Source organism: Globicephala melas, chromosome 3 (assembly GCF_963455315.2).
Source record: "Globicephala melas chromosome 3, mGloMel1.2, whole genome shotgun sequence".
NCBI classification, from domain to species: Eukaryota; Metazoa; Chordata; class Mammalia; order Artiodactyla; family Delphinidae; genus Globicephala; species Globicephala melas.
The window spans coordinates 124,814,099-124,834,859 of record NC_083316.1 but is presented as its reverse complement, the minus strand read 5'-3'; the positions used below and the strand labels follow the sequence as shown (position 1 = coordinate 124,834,859).

Sequence of the window (20,761 nt, the reverse complement as noted above, 5' to 3'; positions counted from 1 at the left end):
TCAAGGTGAAGTCCCAATTAAACCTCATTCTTGAGAATTATTTGGAGTTTTTCGTGTCTATTTTAAGTGAATTCCCTCTCAGTGGCTTTTTTCCCTGGTACCAGTTTTCCTGGGGTCACAAAGGCCTCTTGTAGTACCTCCCCCTGGACTGTGTACTTTACTTTCAGAAAGAAAAGTATCTGGGCTCTGATGGAAATATACATAGTGGGATACTCCATTTGCACTTCCTGCTACTCCTTGGAAAGAGCTTTTCTCATTCTCTGCAGGTCACTTCTTCTGCAGAGCCACGTGCTCCATGGCTCAGCCAGCTGAGAAGGAAGGGGAGTATTTGACACTTTGCAAGAATGAGTTAATCTCGGTGAAGACAGCTGAAGGCGAGTTCGAGTGGGAAGGCGTGTCCTTGGTGACGGGTCAGCGGGGCTTGGTGCCAGTGTCAGCCTTGGAACCCCTGCCTCTCCCTTTCCACCAGTGAGTAGCCACTCACCTCTTGGGAGAGGGTCTCAGAGCGCACTGAGGTCTGCAGAACAGAGTAGGCACGTTTGCAGATGTGGACATCCATGGTGCCAGGGAGGGAACAAACCTGGGGGGCTTTTTATCTTTTGTTATTTTTTTAAGTCAAGATTTGCACAATTAGATGAAATGGAGACAACTCAAAGTTTCAGATGGACATTGTACCAAAGAAGAAATACACTGCCTGGTCTCCAATGCAGTGTTTCTCACTGTGGGGACTGGGGACCATTTGTACCAGAGTTGCCTGGGGATTCTACTGCAAGTTTATACCCTCTGGCCCTCCTCAGACTCTCTTGAGGTTGGATCCAAAAATCTGCATTTTATATAAGCTCCCCTTAAACATCAGGGGATGTTTTTCACACTAAAGTTCCAGAATCCTTGCTGGAAGATGTTGTAAACTCAAACAGAGAGAGTGACAGTAAGCATGATTCCAGGCCGTGGGTTCTGTGTGTGGCAGAGAATCTGGCAGTGAGAATGGAATGGGATCCTTTGTTAGATATTTAACTGACAAGCTAATTGCTGAGCCAGAAAACATCCCAGGCCTGCTGAGCTTCTTTATTTTTCACAGTGCTTGATAAAAAGTAAGTTCTCATTAAATGTTTGCCACTATTATAATAAAAGTAACCAAAATTACAAGAATACTTATCATCATCAGCATCATTTTAATGGATTATTCTGCTCACTGTTCAAATTTTTTGAAATCCATGTTTGCAAACCCCATGTTTCCATTGGCAGATGGTTCCTAAAGAATTATCCAGGAAGCTGTGGCCTTTCCAGGAAGAGGGATTGGACAGGCTCCTATCAGATCGGTACGGCTGAGTTGAAGGCAGTATTATTAGGGAGATAATATTGCTCTGCCTCCTCCTTTTATCAGCAGATTTGGAGTCAGTGGATGTGAATTCCTGTCTCACCTCTGCTGCTGACTGAATTTGGGGAACCCAATTATACCATCTGTTCCCATGGGTTTCCTTGCCTGTGAAATGAGAGGTCTCAGATGAGGGCTGTACTGTAGATATAAATACCTCCAGGGACAGGCAGAACATACAGATGCGTGGAGGGCCTGGAGGGAAGATGTTAGGCAATGGTAGGGACCATAGGGATTTAAAGATATGTGGGAAAAAAGAAAAAGCCCTGTGTGGGCCAGATGTGGCGTGCAGGCTGCCTGCTTTCAATCTCTAGTCAAAGCATTTTCTAATTTCCTTCAGAGTTTTGTGAAGTTAATCTTGAATTAAGGAAGATTAAGAATGCTTGGCACATAGCGGGTGCTCAGTAAATATTTGTTGAATAGATGAAATACATACACATATATATATATGTATAAATACATGCGTACATTTTATGTAATCTCTATACACATGTGTATGTATGTATGTATATATATACACATACACACATAAATATATACCCATATATCTATAAGTATATTTGTATCTACTGGATAAGGAAATTTAATGTTTTCTATGTGTCTAGAATATACATTCCTTTCATCTTCATCCTTGGAGCTGCCTTCTCACACCTAGCACAAAGTGCACGTTTTAAAGTTCTAAGCCCAAGTACCACTTTAAAAAAAAAGAAACAGAGGGAATTATGAGACCCAGACATTAGATCTAATTAATAATCAACCACAAACAAGACTTTTAGCTATCTGAGGCAGTATGGCCTTATCGTTAGGAACATGGGGCTGTGAAGTCCTGTTCTGGGTTCCAATTTTAGCCCCACAACTTAAAACCAGTGTGACCTCGGCCAGTTCATGACGTGCTCTCACAATGTCACAACTTCCTCATTAGTAAAATGTTACTGTAAAACCAACTTTAAATGTTGTCATGAGAAACTAAACTAAATGACAGCTGTAAATCACTTAGTACAGTTTTCTCACATTCTAAGTGTTTAACACATGGTAGATACTACCAAAGCAGTGGGAACTGCTGATTCTGAAGACAGAGTCAACAGAAACTTGACCAAAAATGTCAGGAAAAAAAAATCCAGTAGCTTTAGCAGCGGAGCTAAAGCAAATACGGAAACTGGGGCATATAAAAACTGCTACCTCAACTAGAGCTGGATTAGTGGAAAGAAGGGTTAACAGCAGTGGAGAGACTTAAGTTCTAGTTCACACACAAACTCCTTGGACAAATCACGGACCCTCTCAGTGCTTCCACCTTCTAATCTATAAAAAGGAGATTCTGAGAGTTGCTCTGCTTACCCTTTGGGGCTCCTAGAAAGATCTGAGAAAAGGGACATAAGTGTACTTTGTAAACTGGAGAGTACAATTCTCATAAATATATCATTACTAGATCCTAGCGTGGCAGCTGATCAAGCTAGGTAGTGACCATAGTCAGAAGAGGAGTCTTCCAGAACCCTCTGGGTAACCAGCTGTTTTCTATTCGCCAGTCATATGAGGCTAACATGTATTGAGGGTTGCCTAGGTACCAGGCATTGTGCAATTTATCTCTTTAACTCTTCCTGATATTTGTAAGAGACAGGTATTCTCATTATCCCCATTTTACAGTTGGGGAAACTGAAGGTCATAGTGACCAAAGGAGCCGGAAGGAAATGGAGAGATCCTACAGTAGTCCTCACCCTGGTCTGTGGATCTGTGCCAATCATGGCAAAGTGTTTACATAATGGCAAATCAGACAAAGTAGGACAATATAGTGAGCTTTCCAGTTTGACATAAGCTACCTTTATTCTGTTTTAAGGTATGCCTAGTATTCTGAGATTATATTTACTACGTTTGTTAAAATTTCTTTTATAAAACGGTGGTAAAAGTGGATGGGAGTTCCTTTTTTGAATTTCCTAGCTTGGCCAAATGAAAAGCCAGTTACCCTATATCATTCCTGCCAATTTATTTTTTTGAGGGGGGCGGAGAAATTTTACTGGTCCTTAAAGTTCTAAAGTCTGGGAACTCTTCATTTCATTATTACACTGGAAGCTAGTGGAAGGCTCCACTGTTCTGCCTTATTTGGTTGACCTGTGTGCTGTTTTCCCTCAGGTAGAGGAAAATGTAAGGCCTGGAAAGAATATGAGAGGGAAGAAAAGGATGAACTGAATTTCCACCAGGGAGAAAGCATTGAGATCATCGGCTTTGTCATTCCTGGGCTTCAGTGGTTCATTGGGAAGTCAGCGCTCTCAGGAGAAGTGGGCTTTGTCCCCACCAGGAACATAGATCCTGATTCTTATTCCCCAATGTGAGTATGACACACAGACCCTCTGGGATGTGCTGGAGCAGGGCCACCTTACCCTTTGGTCCTGTCCCATTCTGAGCAGGTTTGAAGATGAGCTTCAGGGTTTCCTGGTAATATGAACCCAGAGGAGCACATTCTGACAATCAAGGCAACATGAGGAGTGATGGGAAAGAAAATATGAGCGATCAGGGAAGGAGTCAGTTCAGTTCATTTCAGCAGATGGTCATTGAGGCCTTCCTCTGTGCAAGGAGAGAAGCACAACCCCCCAAACCCAGGGCCTGCTCTTAGCCTTTCCCACCCAAACAAGGGGCCCCATCAGGGGAGTACACACACAGGGACCTATAGACTGCAGCTTAGTGAATGGAGAGTCCCTCCCACATAGGTCTGTCTGCTGAAAGCTTAATGTATGGGAAGTCAGTGTTGGCCAGGATGGCAGAGTGCCTCTTTTACTCTTTCCTGCCTTAAGTATAGAAGGGCTGGTTCTGAGGAGCAGAGCCACCACATGACCAGTCAGCAGCAGGTGGCCAGCCTGCTCCATCCACCCTGTCATGGAGTGCTGGAGTACTGCCCAGTCTCTCTGGTTGGGCATCCTGCATGGGGATAGCAACAGTAGAAAGCCTGGGCCCAGGAAGTACAAGAGGGAATGCAGAGTTGGTGGCTAACCTTGAGACACTGTAGCCCTCCACATGGGGAAAACACAGCCCAAGCAATGCCTAAGGCTCTGAACACTCCGACTGGAACTCCTTCCCTTGTGGAAAGAGCCACTAAGGGGAGTGGACCAAGGGCAGAAGCTTCCTCTAAGCCCTGCCCTTTTAGGGAGAGGGGAGAGAAAGTCGTTTTCCCTACACAGAAATGTGGGAACCCAGGTACCTCTATAAGAGGAACATCACTCACTATGCTCCTGGAGAGGTGTGGAGAGCAATGAGAGTTTAGAAGGAGGTAAAGGGTGTCAAGAGAACTTTCCTCAAAAAGGTAACCTGTGAGTTCAGCTTTGCGCGGTGTAAGACATTTCAACAGACGTCAATGGGGAAAGGAGGTCACAGGTAGGAAAGTAAGGGGGATGTTGAGGAACGATTCATGTTGTTGGGGGCCGGTCACCAGGAGGGTGCTAGTGTGGCAAAGACTCAGCAGGGCCATGATAAAGACGGGAAACGCCTATGCCATGGGCCTGTCAGGGCATGAGGAGCCACTGAATGTATCTGAGCAAGGGTGACATGATGTGACTGGGACTTCTGTCTAGGAAGCCAGCCCTGGCTTTGGCTGAGGTGTGCATGGTCAGGGGAGAGCCTGGAGGCAGAAGACCAATGAGGTTAGGGGCATTTGGGAAGGGGCAAGGGGAATGGAGAGGAGAAGGCACTGCTAGGACCAGTCAACAGACTTTAGAGATTCTGGGAACTTACAAATACGGATACCTGTGTTCTGCCCCCAGCAGTTCATTCTCATTGGTCTGCGTGGGGCCTGGGCAGCCACGGTTGTAAAAGCTCCCCAGGTGGGGCTGGTGTGCAGCCCAAGTGAGACCTGCTGCTAAAACTACCCCCTTAATTTACTGCAGGAGTAGTTGAGGACCCCCGGAGTGAAACAGCTGAACCATGGCTTGGGTCTGGAATTGCAGATTGCTGATGTTAAATCTAGGGTTCTTTTTCTTTTTTTTTCTTTTTCTTCTTTTTTAAATTTATTTATTTATTTATTTACTTTGGGCTGTGTTGGGTCTTCATTTCTGTGCGAGGGCTTTCTCTAGTTGCGGCAAGCGGGGGCCAGTCTTCATCGTGGTGCGTGGGCCTCTCACCATCGCAGCCTCTCTTGTTGCGGAGCACAGGCTCTGGACACGCAGGCTCAGCGGCCATGGCTCACGGGCCCAGCCGCTCCGCGGCACGCGGGATCTTCCCAGACCAGGGCTCGAACCCGTGTCCCCTGCATTAGCAGGCAGACTCCCAACCACTGCGCCACCAGGGAAGCCCCTAGGGTTCTTTTTCAAAAACAGAGTCCTGCAGCTGAGATCCTAGTGAAAGGGAGGAAAAATAAAAAGAACAGAGACTCCATGGGGAAGAACCATTTATAGAGCAGAGGAAGGAAGAATGTATCAGAGGAAGAAAGAAGGACAGCTGAGGGGGAGGAACCAGCCATGTGGGAGGTGGGGGATGCTTAACACTGTGGAAGGCCTTTGAAATTGACCATTGAGAAGTCACTGGCCCTGGGGAGATCACTGGTCATTGGGCGGCAGCATAGGTCAGTAATAAAGAATTCCAGAGCCAGACTTCCTGGAAGGCATTTGTGGCCATGTGAGCACATCGTGTGTCTCCGTTAGCTTACCAGCTGGGTGACTTTGGATATGTTAATTTGTTTCTCTAAGCTTCAGTTTTCTCATCTGTAAAATGCATACAGTGTTAGTATTTGCCCATAAGATTGTCTTGAGTTGAAATGAGCTGATACGTGTAAAACACTTAGAATGGTGCCTGGCACAGTGTGTGTGTGTGTGTGTGTGTGTGTGTGTGTGTGTGTGTGTGTGTGTGTGTGTGTGTGTGTGTGTGTGTATGATCAATATGCATTAACTCTTATTGCTGTTACTGTTGTGGGTGGTAATCTCTGAGAGGCAGTTTTAACAGGATACTGGGGGCCGGTGTCAGATTTAATCAATTATATTGAACTTCTGTACCTCATATCATGCCTCAAATGACAATAACCTAGTACTACTAAATTAATCTGATCATCACATTTTAGCTGGCTTAGTTGTACAGGATACACTCACCCTGCAGAATATCATCCCCTGTATCCAAGTGGTCAGGAAACCTCCTTACTTGCACAGAGTTGCCTGTTGGCCTCTACCTGGTCACCCGTGGGACCCCATGCACCAGAGATTACACATTCGGTAGGGAAGGGGAAAGTGGACAGGAGACGGAGGGGTGGGAGAGGGAGAGAAGAGGAGAACTGGCTCATTGCACACTCTAGAAATCACTCTCTAGATTATAGATACCCCCGAAACACAGCAATTGGAGGAAAACCCCACAAACAACCTGCCAGCAGCAGCCAGGGTGTGGAAGTCCGGGGAACCATCCCTGTGTGTTGTGCTGTCTCTGTGATCAGGCCACTGGGTGTCACTCTTAGTCTGTGTTTGTTTAGGGTCAGGTTTCTGAAGATGGTCCAGCATTTGCTGAAATCTCCATCCTCTTCCCCCAGCTTTCCTCCCTGTACTGGTGTATTACTTCCTGAAGTGTTTGTACCCTGTTTGTACATATGAATGCATGTATGAATGTATCTATGTATCCATGCATGTATTCTTTGATTTATTCATTTAACCAAATTGGCAGTGTATTGAGAATGAAATTTCTCAGAAGCTGTTTTCTGAGTCAGATTTAGTCTTTGCCTCTGACACATGGGAAAGGGATCCTGCTTATCCGTGGAAGCAAATTTTTGTGGGTTTCCTTTTTTACAGCCCAGATTTCAACATCAGCTTCCTAATTTCACAGCAACAGCAGCTGGAAAACCCATTCTTAAACCTCAGGCAGGCCTTTTATCCGAATAGACAAAGTGTTTGTATTTGGCCAGAGTGACTTTGAAGACTCTCAGTATCCCTGTGTGGAGCACGTCAGCCTGCCGTATTTCTAGAAGCTCTGCCACACTCCTTCTAAGCCTGTCTCCATGCTGGGAGAGCCCTAATGTAATTTGTCAAGCTTCCTAGACTCTAAGTATCTGGGACTCAGGACATTAGCAGATCAGCCATGAGGCAATGGACACAGAGGCAGAAGACCTCAGCTTCAGTGTCAGCTTTACCACTTTCTAGCTGTGTAATTCTGAGCGTGGCACTGAATTACTTTCTGAATCTTCATCTATAAATATGGATAAAAATACCTACATCATAGGATTATTATGAAGAGTAAATGAAATAGTAAATTCAGGAATGCTTTGTAAAATTCAAGTGTTCTACAGAAATTTGGGATCATATTCTTTTTATCTCAAATGAGTTTAGATGTAGAATTCAATTACATGCTCTTTTGAGGATGGAAGCTCTTAGAGTGCTGGGGAGAATCTGGAGGTCAAGCCAGAGAGATGGGGGTTCAGTAAGTGTGTCAAGAGCCATAGATGTCAGGACACAGCTTTAGTGCCAGTTCTGCCACTAATTAGAGGTGTGACCTTGAGCAGTTCACATTAATGGCTAGTTTTCTCATCACTGACTTTCCAACTGCATTTATCTGAGCTATGGGGATAATGGGTAAGTGGCAGACCATGGCACTCCATCCCAGCCCCTCCGTTAACCCTGCTTGAAAGAGAGAACCTCTTCTTACATCCTACTTACGTCCTGCTCTACCGCTCCCTAACTACCAACTTTATTTTTCTGTGCCTCAGTCTCTTCCTCTGAAAAAAGGGGATAAGAATAGTACCTGTATCATAGGGCAACTGTGTAGATTAAATGAGTTAATAGTGTGTGATTCATAATAAGCCCCTCCCAAGTGTTAGCTGTTATTAACTCTTAGGCTTCTAAGTTATTTTTGTTTTAAAACTGGATTCTAAAGTTTAAAGAATATTTAGAACTGAAAGAGATATTAAGTGTTGTCCAAATAGGCACTGGACTGAATACTTTCCAAGGCACTTCTAATTTTCATATTCTTTGATTCTATGACAGACCTCTAGTGAGCAAATTAGTTTTAACAATTAGTTTATACAATAGAGTGAATATACAGAACTCTATTATTTATAATCATTTCTTCCAGCCCCCTGGCCCTCCTTCTACCCCCTTCCCACACATTAGCCTTCTTTCTCTATCTTTTTTTTTTTTTTTTTTCTTGCGGTACGCGGGCCTCTCACTGTTGTGGCCTCTCCCGTTGCGGAGCACAGGCTCAGCGGCCATGGCTCATGGGCCCAGCCGCTCCGCGGCACGTGGGATCTTCCCGGACCGGGGCACGAACCCATGTCCCCTGCATTGGCAGGCGGATTCTCAACCACTGCGCCACCAGGGAAGCCCTTCTTTCTCTATCTTAATGCTACATAACACTGTTCTGTGTCATGGAATCAGATGTCAACATCCAATGTGAAAGGTTCATTCTGACCACAGTCAAGTTTTCTCCATTGTTCCTCTGGATTGTGTCATTAGTCCCGAGTGTTTTCTTGAAATAACCTGTCAAAGAAACATCTTTTAGTGGTCCTTTTCCAACTCTTACATTTAGGGCAGCCAGTTCCTATATCTTCCCTTAAAAATAGTCACCTTGTGGTCTCAAAGAATGGGTAGGAGTCGAAGGAAGGGGCTTTGTTTTTCTTGGGAGATGCCGTTTTAACAGGAGGGGTGTTTTCATTGCCACTTTGATCAATTCAGCAACGGCGTAGGTCAGTTCTGCACAGATGAGGTGCTACCAGCTCTTCTTCCTTGGCAGTATAAATAAATACATTATACAACAGTGAGATGAGGAGTCTGAGTTCAGCTCTGGGCACGTGGGTTGATGGCTCCTCTGTGTCCTTCACTACATCCTAGGGCGAAAAGAGAAGGGGTAGTGTCTGGAACCTTGCACTGATCTGTGTCCATGTCTTTTGCCTCAATACAGGAGCAAGAACTCCACCTTTTTCAGTGATGAGGAAAGATGCTCTCTGGGGGTCCCGGGAAGTGACAGGAAAGCTGAGTGTGCCAGCTTCCTCCACACGCTTGCTCAGACTGACATAACATCTGTCTACCGGCTTAGTGAGTGTTCGCTCCTCAGACCCTGTGAAAGCCCAGGCTCCTCAAGATTAAGGGGGTGTTCCTAACTAGAAACAGAATATCTCTAAAGTATAATCCTATGCATGAATGTGAGGCTATGACCACGGTTGAGTTGATGACCTGGGTCATATTTGATTAGCAGCATTTTCACTTTGCATTTCAGACAGTTCTGGAGTGGAGGGGGACTTGCTGCCTAGAAACTCTGAGATGTGATGAAATCAACTCAGCTATAGCATGGGAGGCTGGCCATATTGAGCCTCCCATTCTAATCCTGGAGAAGAAAACTTCCTGAGTTGTGGCTGAGGGTTTTCCTTCTAGGGCTGAAGTAGGTCTGGCTCCCCAGTAATAAAGGTGGAGCCATAGAATGTCATAGCTAGAAGGACCCTAAGAGATGACTTCTCCTCTTACTTTACAGATTAGGAAACTGAGGCCCAAGTGAATTAGTGCCTGAGCCAGGATAAGAACTGCCCTCCCCTATCTTCTCGTCAGGACAATCCCTACTTCACCACACTGCCCCTGACACAAAATGACATTGGACTGTCGGATGTGTTAGCTTTGGGTGGGTGAGGGACCTCAGTGCCTAGCACAGTTTTCAGCAGTGTCTGAATGACTGACTGAGTGAATGAATGATACTCTTTTCTTTTACTTTGGGAGGGGCCCACTGCTCTGTGTCAGGAAGTGCATTCATTGACAGGGTTTGAGGAGGGATTCCTGTTTCTCCTATCTTTTCAGTGATGGTGATGGTGTGTCTACCCCTGTATGGCCAGATTAGATGGCAACACATTTCATGGGTGCAGCCAGAGATTCTGCAGAAGGGACCCTCAGGCCAGCTCCCGGAGCAGAGGTGGGAGTTGCAGAGCTTCTCCCAGGCACAGGAACATTTGTGAAGAGCACCTCACCCAGGCATCAGCACTAGCCCTGGCGGCACTTTCTCGCCGCAAGCCGATCACACTGCCCCACCAGGCTGAGCCAGGAAGCTGAAGCTGTGAATGCAGCCTGGTAGGCAGGAGGTCTGAAAGGTCTAAAAATCAAGGACTACTTGGGGTCTGCCTTGAAGGCAGGGTGGCTACAGGCTTGGATCCGGGGTATCTGCCAATCGTTGATCCAGTGGTTGAGAGAGGTCCAGGGGCAGGTCTCAGGCAGTCCATTAGCTCTTATCTACAGACCAGGAGTGCAACTCTGCTGGGTGCAGGGCTACGCCTTATGGCTGCACAGGCTATCCCTGGCACCAAGGCAACCAGCAGAGGGTGCATCCTACTGGGAAATTCCAACTCCCCCAAGGCCTATGCCCTGTAATTCTTCTTCCCAGAGAAAGCATTTTTTTTGGTAACTCATGCATCATTTGTGCTCTCGGTGGTCCTGGCCTGCAGAGAAATGACTGCATAAGACTGGCACGTGTTCCGCAACGTCAGGGAGGGCCAGGTGCATGAACAGCTCTCCAGAGTCCAGCTCTCTAGCTCTGCTGTGTTTGGCTGTGGGACCTTTGGGGGTTACAGATCTTAAGTATGTGCAATGACACTCACAGAGGAAGCCTTCCCTAGAGAATAGCAAGTGGAGGCTTGACTTGGTGAGGGGCCTGCTACCCTCAAAGTGCACTGGAGAGCTCAGAGTGCAGGCACAGGTGGCTGGCTATTGCTTCTTTGCCAGGAAGAGGTAGAATCTTCTTTCTAGCAGCCCTTGTCCTATGGAGCATGAACCTGGCCTTCGCCTCCACAAGCTCCACTGTGGCTGCTTTAGCCAAGGGGGTCAACTTCTTTGCTGCCAAACCCCAGGTTGACTTCTTGGTTCTCACCTTGTCTTATTTCACTTTTGTTATGTTAGGTGGCTGCACCATAAGCCACCTTGGTCTCCTTGACTCCTCTTTTCTCTTTACAGACTGCCTTTTCAGTCTCTTTCGTTGACTCCCACCTGCAGGTAAATGCTGCAGTTTTTCTGGCTCATTCACGAATCCCCTCTCCCCACTCCTCCCCCACCTGCTTTGTATTTCCTTCCAAATCCTTCTTCTGGGACTTTGTCCCACTCTTTGTGACCTGTTGTCAGTCACAAATCCATATTTGCAAGTCTCCACTTTTCTCCTTGGCTGCAGATCTATTTCATTCTCTGCTAGAGCTCCTGCAAGTACCGCAAACTCAAAACGTCTAAAACTGCTCAAGACCGTCCCTTCTCCCACCTCATCCCACCAAGGTACTTTAGGGAACAAAACTTAGGAACTGTAGATGCTTCTTTACCTTCTTTTCTTCATTATTTACATTTGGTCGCCTCATGCTGTCAAATTTACAAAGCACATTGTGCACACTGAGTCTGTCTGTTGAGTGGATGGATGATGAATGAATGGAGGAAGGAAGAAGGCTGTACATACATAAATGGGAGGCAGTGCCACGTGCCACAGAGTGCGCTGCCCTTGGAGTTCTGTTCATGGCTTTGTCATAAACTTGCTGAGACATTTGGGCCTTCAGATTCCACCCCCTGCCCCCCCACCCATACCCACACCTCTTGTCATAGAGCTCATGTTTCTGGCTTTTCTTCTCTGACTCTGTTCTCGTTTCTACCTCAGTTCCCAACTGTAAGGTGAGTGAGTTAAACAAGATGATCTTCAGGTCCCTGCAGCATTGATGGTGAAGGGAAGATGCTGCCTAGTACCTTAGGGATGGCAGATGGTCTGAAACTGAAACACAAAGTGTCCTAAGGGGCCACTGGTCAGGGAGCACCTGTAGGCATAAGCATACTGGGCCATTCTGACCTAACATAGGTTCGTCCTTCATCTCTATCCAGGTGGGTTTGAATCCATCCAGAGTCTTCCAAACGATCTGAGCGGTGAGTAGAGATCATGCTGAACCTGACCTCCAGTCCTGTCCAGGATATCCCTCCAGGATAGCGTCCTGTCCTCTTGCCAAGAGCTGGCCACCATAGTTGCAGGTACTTAGAGTTGCTCAATTCTGCCTGTCCCTTACAGCGTCCCAGCCCGAAGGCTTCAAGGAGACCCGGCCTGGTGGAGCCTCGGAGGAGCATCAGGCCGTGGGCTCCAGACAGTCCAGCAGCTCCGAGGACTCCAGCCTGGAGGAGGAGCTCCTTTCAGCCTCCTCAGACACCTATCACCTGCCAGAGCCTGATGACCTCGATGACCCGGAGCTGCTCATGGACCTGAACACCGGTCAGGAGGAGGAGGAGGCTGAGAACTTCACCCCCATATTGGCTTTTCTGGATCACGAGGGTTATGCTGACCACTTTAAGAGCCTCTATGATTTTTCCTTCTCTTTCCTCACGACTTCCTTCTACAGCTACTCTGAGGAGGATGAGCTCGTGGCCTACCTGGAGGCCTCGAGGAAGTGGGCCAAGCGCAGCCACATGACCTGGGCCCATGCCCGGCTCTGCTTCCTCCTGGGCCGGCTAAGCGTTAGGAAGGTCAAACTCTCTCAGGCCAGGGTGTACTTTGAGGAGGCCATCCACATTCTCAACGGGGCATTTAAGGACTTGTCCTTGGCGGCTGCCCTGTACATCAATTTGGCGGCCATCTACCTGAGGCAGAGGCTGAGGCATAAAGGCTCAGGCCTGTTGGAAAAGGCAGGTGCCATGTTGGTCTGCCTGCCTGACCGGGAGTATAGTGCCAAGAGTGAGCTGGATGTGGTGGCCTATGTGCTGAGACAGGGCATCGTGTCGGGCAGCTGCCCCCTGGAGGCCAGAGCCTGCTTCCTGGCCGTCCGATTGCTCCTAATCCTCGGCCGGCACGATGAGGTCCTGCCCTTCGCTGAGCGCCTGCAGCTCCTCTCTGGACACCCTCCCACCTTGGATGCTGCAGCCACTATCTTGAGTTTTCTCTATGACAAGAAATACCTGCCACACCTTGCGGTGGCTTCTGTCCGGCAACGTGGTACTCAGAGCACCCAAGGGATGGCCCTTCCAATTTGGCAGGTCCACCTGGTCCTCCAGAACACCACCAAGCTCCTTGGCATCCCCTCCCCAAGCTGGGGTGAAGTTTCTGCCCTGGCGTGCCCAGCACTCAGGCAGGCACTGGCTGCCTGTGAGGAGCAGGTGGATCAGAGCACCCAGAGGACCCTGTGTCTCATCCTGTCCAAAGTGTACCTCCAGCATAGGTCTCCTGATGGTGCCATCCACTACCTGAGCCAAGCCTTGATGCTAGGCCAGCTGCTGAGTGAGCGGGAAGCTTTTGAGTCTTCCCTCTGCTTGGCGTGGGCCTATCTCTTAGCCAGCCAGGCAAAGAAGGCTTTGGACATCCTTGAGCCACTCTTACACTCCCTGAAGGAGACAGAGAGTGTTACCCAAAAGGGAGTGGTCCAGAACCTCCTGGGACTCGCACTTCAAGGTGAAGGCCGGGTGAACAGGGCAGCCAACAGCTATCTTTGGGCCTTGAACAGAGCTCAGGAGGCAAGGGATGTGCGCAACCAGGCGGTGGCTTTGGCCAATCTTGGCCATCTGACCCTTAAATCCTGGACTCAGCAGCCAGCCAGGGACTATCTTCTGCAGGCTGTGCAACTCTATTCTAAACTCCAGGCCAGCATGGAGACAGACATGGAATTAGTACAGGTGCTTCTCTGGTTGGCCCAAGTTGAGGTGTATCGACACCAGCTGGCCAGTGGCCGCTTTTGTTACGAAATGGCATTGCTGTTTGGATTAAGGCATCAACACCTGAAGAGTGAGTATATCCCGTGCTGCTGGGATGCTTTAGAAATAAGTGTTAGAAGACATTTTTTCCTTTGTCCTATCTCCAGTCATCTCATCCGTGTTCCTGCTTTATGTTCAGGTCAGCTTCAGGTCACCAAATCCCTCTGCCATTTCTACAGCTCTGTGTCCCCAAGCCCCGAGGCATGTATCACCTACCACGAGCACTGGCTGGCCCTGGCTCAGCAACTCAGGGACCGGGAGATGGAGGGGAGGCTGCTGGAGTCCCTTGGGCAGCTCTATCGGAACCTAAATACGGCCAGGTGAGTCCAAGCTCAGGGATAATTCTAGAACATCTTTTCTTCCTTAAGGAGAATCAGTATTCTTTCCCTCACGAAGTCAAGTCCAAATGCACGTGATATGTTTATGGCATCGTGGAAAAGAACGTGGTCTCTGCAGCCACATGGCAAACTCAGTGCCATCCATCACTTACTAGCTGTGTGACTTGGGGCAAGTTTTTACACTTCTCTGTGCCTCCGCTTCCTCACCAGTTAATGCACATGGGGTACTTGGAACAGTGCCTGGTAAACAGGGCTCAGTCATGTTGGTTATGTTACAATTACCTGTGTGTTTCTATAACAACCTATCAAGTGAATGTGGCTGAGGGTGCATAATTCAGAGCGGTGGCAGTTACACTGAGGACTGTGGAACCCTCAGGAGGTCTTCGTTACCTGAGGAAGTTGGTATTAGAGAAAGGACCGATGTAAATAAATGCACAGAAAACAGGGGTGTAAAATTTCACAGTAAAAATTTTTGATTGGAAACTTACCTTTAAAATGAAACTGGAGGGCTTCCCTGGTGGTGCAGTGGTTGACAGTCCGCCTGCCGATGCAGGGGGACGCGGGTTTGTGCCCCGGTCCGGGAGGATCCCACATGCCGCGGAGTGGCTGGGCCCGTGAGCCGTGGCCACTGGGCCTGCGTGTCCAGAGCCTGTGCTCTGCAGCGGGAGAGGCCACAACAGTGAGAGGCCCGCGTATCGCAAAAATAAATAAATAAATAAAATGAAACTGGAAAGGGTGAAACTAAGTTTATTTTCACTTTTTAGTTAAGAAGCTTAGGTTGTCATCGCAACTATGCACTAAGCTGTAGAATAAATACACAACAAAAGAACTGTTAACTTTTCAGCTTAATTGTGTTGACAGAACTGTATAATAGCACAATTAAACCTCCTTTGTTTTGTGATTGACTTTTAGCACTCTCTTAGAAAGACTCATTTTTGCAAAAATATCCCAAAACTTAACTTTTTATCCAAGCCTTTTTTTTTTTCACACTTTGATATTTAAATTATTCTCAAGTGGATTATCCTTCCATTTTTTGCTGATTTTCCCTTTTCTATCTTTTACTGGTCAAATCTACCTGATCCTCATTTGCCAGTGACACGGCCTGCAGTTCTGCTTTCTAACAAGCCTTTAATTGATTCCATTAAATTCTACATGGTTTGCAAGATATTTAATTTCACTTTGTGACAGATTAGCATTGTAACATTGTATTCATAAAATTATGACTGACTTCTAATGTAGAGCAGGGATAATTGCTAGTGTTGAGCAGAGAGAGGTGATTGAGGAGAAGCTATTTAAATGACAATTTTTGCTTTTCTAGGCAACGTGGTAACTTGGGCACCTGGTCCGTCAGATCACTAATAATCAGATAACGAATTCTCTCTTTCTCTTTCTCTCTCCCATTCTGTCTCCCTCTCCCTCATCTCATCCCTCTAAGAATCAGGTATCCTCCAAATATCCCATTGCTTTAGTCTCAGGAAGGGAGTTTTGGATCCTTGCAGCCTGTGAGGGGACAGGAAGTTGGGCCCCAGCCGTACCATGCTTCTATTCAGAACACCCTAGGAGTTTGTATGGTTTTGGAGCAGATCCAGAAGGTATGCTTGAATTAACCTTAGAGATGAAATAGTCATATTCATGGTGAGGCATAGTGAGAATGGGCTTTGGGAAAGCTGACTTTTAAGGAACTGGAGTATGGGGGGCAAACATGTGTCAGGTTTATTGCCACCCCTCCCTGTGTACAAGTTCAGTCTCTGATTAATCACTGTCCAGTCCACCTACCCAACTGCCATCCTTTGTTCACAGCCTTCCTCCCACCTCCAGTTGTCAAAACCCACTGAAATCCTAAGGGGAAAACCAAAGAGTAAGCCCTGGATGCTCTCAACACAGAGTGCAGAGGCCTTTCTTAAGGCAGTGTGAAGGACCACTGGACTTCTTAGGTGATGGGAGTGATGGGAGAGAAGGAGTGGGGCTGCGCTTGCTCCAAGAAGTGTCTGGAGGAAGTCACAGGCCACAGAGAGGGAGAGGAGTGACCAAAACTGGATTAGGAGTCAGGAAACCTGAGCCTGCCATGAGCTAATAACATGTCCTTAAAGAAGTCTCTTGGTTGCCCCATTAATAAGGTTAAATTGAATGAGGTGCCTTCTAGTTCTAAAATGTTAGGCCTAGGACCAGCCAGCTATGCTATGCTGACACCGGCAATAGCCCTATTAGTATAAGAATTCCTTCAGAGAGTCTTGAAGTTTGGAGGCAGATTCTTAAAGATGTGGGGCTTCAAGATCAAAGACCTAAACTTTTTGGGGTTTTGAAAGACTCTGCAGTAGCTTCAGAAGGTCTTGATGTAGTAACTATAAACTCCATCTGGGCAGACCTCGTGTCTGGCATAGAACAGGGAGACATACATGTTTGTGTGCGCAGCCAAGTAGTTAGTAAATTATTTATTTAGTCCACTAGCTTACAGCCCTGAGCTGCAGGCTGCACACTGACTTGGCTGACTTGGCTGCCAGAGAGGAGATTCAGATGGAGAATGAGGGAGTTTGCCCGAGGGAGCCCTTGGTTTCTTTGCACAGGATTCAGGTAAGGGAAAAATGGTGCTTGCAACTTGGAGGCAGACTTTCTGGTCTTCAGTGACAATTACAGTCGGCAGACGGCTGTCAGTGGAACCTCAGATGCCCTTTCCAACCGCCTGTTTAGAGCCTGGCCTACAGAGCATTAGCTACAGAACAGAGTGGGTCTTTTCTCAGGGAGTTTGCGTTGATAAGGACCCAAATAACAGATAGTGAACTGGAATATCAGGGATTACCACCCAAATCAAAAATAATTTTTTTTCCTAAAATTTAAGTTGTTTAAAATTCTATTATAATATTTGCTTATGGTAAAAAAAAATTAAACCAGTACTGAAGGTTATAGTTGAAAAATAAAGGTCTTATTGCAACCTCCCTTTTCCTAAGACTCTTCAGAAGTAACTACTTAAAGATTTTTAAATATCCATCAAGAAATATTCTATACATATGAAAGATTATATATGATACATGTCCTCTATATTAAATATATGTTAGGTATATATAATTTGCACATTTTTAGTTACTTAAATGGGATTATGATAGAAACTCTGTTACATAATATACTCTCATGTTACTTTTTTCATTTAAAAATATCACTATGAAATGTTGATCCAGCATTTTATTCTACTATAGGAGCCCTTCTGATGTACTGGGTACTGTGGTAGATGGTGGGGAATTTAATGGTTAGGAAAACAATTTTCAAAAGAACTGTCCAAAAATGGAGCAGTCTACCCTATGTAGATGAGAGAGTGTTATCATTACACGTATTCAAGTAGAGGCTGGTTACTCAGGACTCTTATAGAAGAATGCCCCGAATTGAGCTTTTTATAATAGCTTTATTGAGATGTAATCATATAGCATAAAATTGTCTTTTAAATATACAGTTCAGTGATCTTCAGCATATTCACAGAGTTTTGTAACCATTACCGCTATCTAATTTCAGAACATTTTCATGGCTCCCAAAAGAAACCCTATACCCATTAGTAGTCACTTCTCATTAACCCACCCCTACCTAGCCTGGCAACCACTAATCTACTTTCTGTCTCTATGGATGTGCCAATTCTGAACATTTCATATGAATGGAATCATACAAGATATGGCCTTTTGTGACTGGCTTCTTTCACTTTGGGTAATGTTTTCAAGGTTTATCCATGTTGTCACATGTATCAGTACTTCATTCCTTTTTATTGCTGAGTATTAGTCTGTTGTGTGGATATATCACGTTTACTTATCTAGTCATAAGTTGAAAGACATTTGAGTTGTTGCAACTTTGTGGCTATTATGATTAATGCTGCTGTGTACATTCCTGAACAAGTTTTTGGGTGAATATATTTTTCCAATTCTCTTGTGTATGTACCTAGGAGCGGAATTTAACGTCATATGGTAACTCTATAGTTAAACTTCTGGAGAACTGCCAAAGTAGCTGCACCATTTTGCATTCCTTTGAGCAAAGTATGAGAGCTCCAATGTCTCCACATTCTTGCTAATACTTGTTATTGTGTGTCTTTTTTATTTTAGCCATCCTGTTATATCTCATTGTGGGTTTGATTTACTTTCCCTAATGACTAAGATGTTGACCTTCGTTTCATGTGCTTACTGGTCATTTGTATATCTTTGGAGAAATGTCTCTTTAAATTCTTTGCCCCATTTTTGTGTTGTTTGTCGTTTAATTTTTGAGCCGTAAGAGTTCTTTATGTATTCTGGTAAAAATCTCTTATCAGATATATGATTTCCAAATATTTTCTCCCAATCCATATGTTTTCTTTTCACTTCCTAGATGGCATCTTTTGAAGTACAAGTGTTTTTAATTTTGATGAAGTTCAGTTTATCTATTTTTTTAATCGTTGCCTAATCTAAGGTCACAAAAATTTACCTCTTTGTTTCCCTCTAAGCGTTTTGTCATTTTAGCCCTTACATTTGGGTCAATCAGCTGTTTTGAGTTAATTTTTGCTTATGGTGTGAGATAGGGGTCCAGTTTGATTCTTTTGTGTGAATATCCAGTTGCCCAAGTACCACGTTTTGAAAAAATTATTTTTCCCCATTGAATGTTTTCAGCACCCTTGTTTAAAATCAGTCGACCATAAATGTAAGGGTTTATTTCTGGGTGCTAAATTCTATTCCATATATCTATATGTCTGACCTATGCCAGACTACACTATTGTGTTTATTATTGCTTCATGGTAAGTTTTAAATTGGGAAGTGTGAGTCTCCCAAACTTTTTATTCTTTTTCAAGGTTGTTTTGGCTATTTTGGGTCCCTTGCCTTTCCATATGAAATTTAGCGTCAGCTTTCAATTTCTGCAAAGAAGCCAGCTGGGATTTTGATAGGGATAATGTTGAATCTGTAGATCAATTTGGGTAATATTGCCATCTTAACAGCATCATGCCTTCCAATTCATGAACCTGGAATGTCTTTTCATTTATTTAGGCATGCTTTAACCACTTTCAACAGTGTGTTGTAGTTTTAGAATATTATTTTTGCACTCCTTTTGTTAAATATTCTGAAGTAGTTTTTGATGCTATTGTAAATGGAATTGTCTTCTGAATTTCACTTTCAGACTGTTCATTGACAGTGTATAGAAATACAGCTGATTTTTGTATGTATTCTTTTTATTTCTGTAATTATTTCTGTTAGTAGTAATGTCACCACTTTAGTTCATAGTCTTTTATCTTATTTTTCTTGACCAGACTAACAAAAGCTTTTAAAGGAACCAACCTTTGATTTTATTGATTTTCTCCATTGTTTTTCTATTCTCTACATCTTTTTTTCTGATTTAATATTTATTATTTTTCTTAATTGTGCTTGTTTTGGTTTTACCTCGCTCTTTTTTTTTTCAAGTGTCTCAAGGTAGAATGTTAGGTTATTGATTTGAGATCGTTCTTCTTTAATATAAATATTTACAGCTACAAGTTTCTCTCTGATCACTGCTTTCACTCCATTTACTCCAGTTTTGGTGTGTTGTATTTTTGTTTTCATTCATCTCAAAGTATTTTCTAATAGCCCTTGTGATTTCTTCTTTGACCCCTTGGTTATTTAGGAGTGTGTTGTTTAAATTTCACATATTTGTGAATTTCCCAAATTTCCTTTTGTTATCAATTTCTGATATCATTCAGTTGTGGTGGGAGAACATACTTTGTATGATTTCCTTTTAAATTTATTGAGAAAGGCCTACCATATGGTCTATTCTGGAGGATGTTCCATGTGCACTTAAGAGGAATGTGTATCTGCCATTATTTTCATTGTTTTTAGAGATGTCTGTTAGGTCTAATTGATTTATAGCTAAAGTCTTCTATTTCCTTTTGTTCTCATGTCTAGTTGTTCTATCCATTATTGAAAGTGGGGTATTTAAATCTCCAATTATTGTGGTTGAATTGTCTATTTCTCCCTTCAAGTGTGTCAGCTTTTTCTTCATGTACTTTGAGGCTCTATTTTTAGATGCATTATTTTTCTAATTGTTATGTCTTCTGAATGGAATGACTCTTTTATCATTATAAACTTTTCTTGATTGTCTTTCGTGGCAATTTTGTTATTTTTATCTGATATTAGTATAGCCATTCAAGGTCTTGTTGGATGGTGTATCCAAAAGTTTTCCATACTTTTACTTTTAATCTATTTGTGTCTTTCAAACTAAAGTGTATCTCTTGTAGACAGCATACTGTTGAGTCATATTTTTTGTTATTGTTGTTTTGTTGTTTGTTTTTAAAAATCCATTCTGCCAATCTCTGTCTTTTGAGTGGAGTGGTCAATCCATTTACACTTGATGTGATTACTGGTAAGGTGGGATTCATGTCTGCCTGTTTTGCTATTTGTTTTCTGTGTTTCTTATATCTTTTGAAAATTCTTCCTTTTCTTCTTTCTTTTGTGTTAAAT

At 44.6% G+C, this 20,761-nt stretch overlaps 1 protein-coding gene across 11 annotated transcripts in view; it reads left to right on the top strand.

Moving 5' to 3' along the window:
* Window positions 1–20,761, top strand: part of SH3TC2 (SH3 domain and tetratricopeptide repeats 2) — a 182,296-nt gene that overhangs the window by 26,786 nt on the left and 134,749 nt on the right. For 10 of the 11 annotated variants that reach the window (XR_009563483.1, XR_009563481.2, XR_009563482.2 and 7 more), the window contains exons 6-12: window positions 267–468; window positions 1,246–1,319; window positions 3,500–3,695; window positions 9,224–9,357; window positions 12,148–12,189; window positions 12,329–14,026; window positions 14,135–14,315. Coding sequence is in view for 5 of the 11 variants with exons in the window: in XM_060296419.1 (XP_060152402.1) it covers window positions 267–468; window positions 1,246–1,319; window positions 3,500–3,695; window positions 9,224–9,357; window positions 12,148–12,189; window positions 12,329–14,026; window positions 14,135–14,315 (2,527 nt within the window). In the remaining 6 variants the exon portion in view is untranslated. The remainder of the gene's footprint in view (window positions 1–266; window positions 469–1,245; window positions 1,320–3,499; window positions 3,696–9,223; window positions 9,358–12,147; window positions 12,190–12,328; window positions 14,027–14,134; window positions 14,316–20,761) is intronic. The other variant, XR_009563485.2, reaches the window with a different exon arrangement.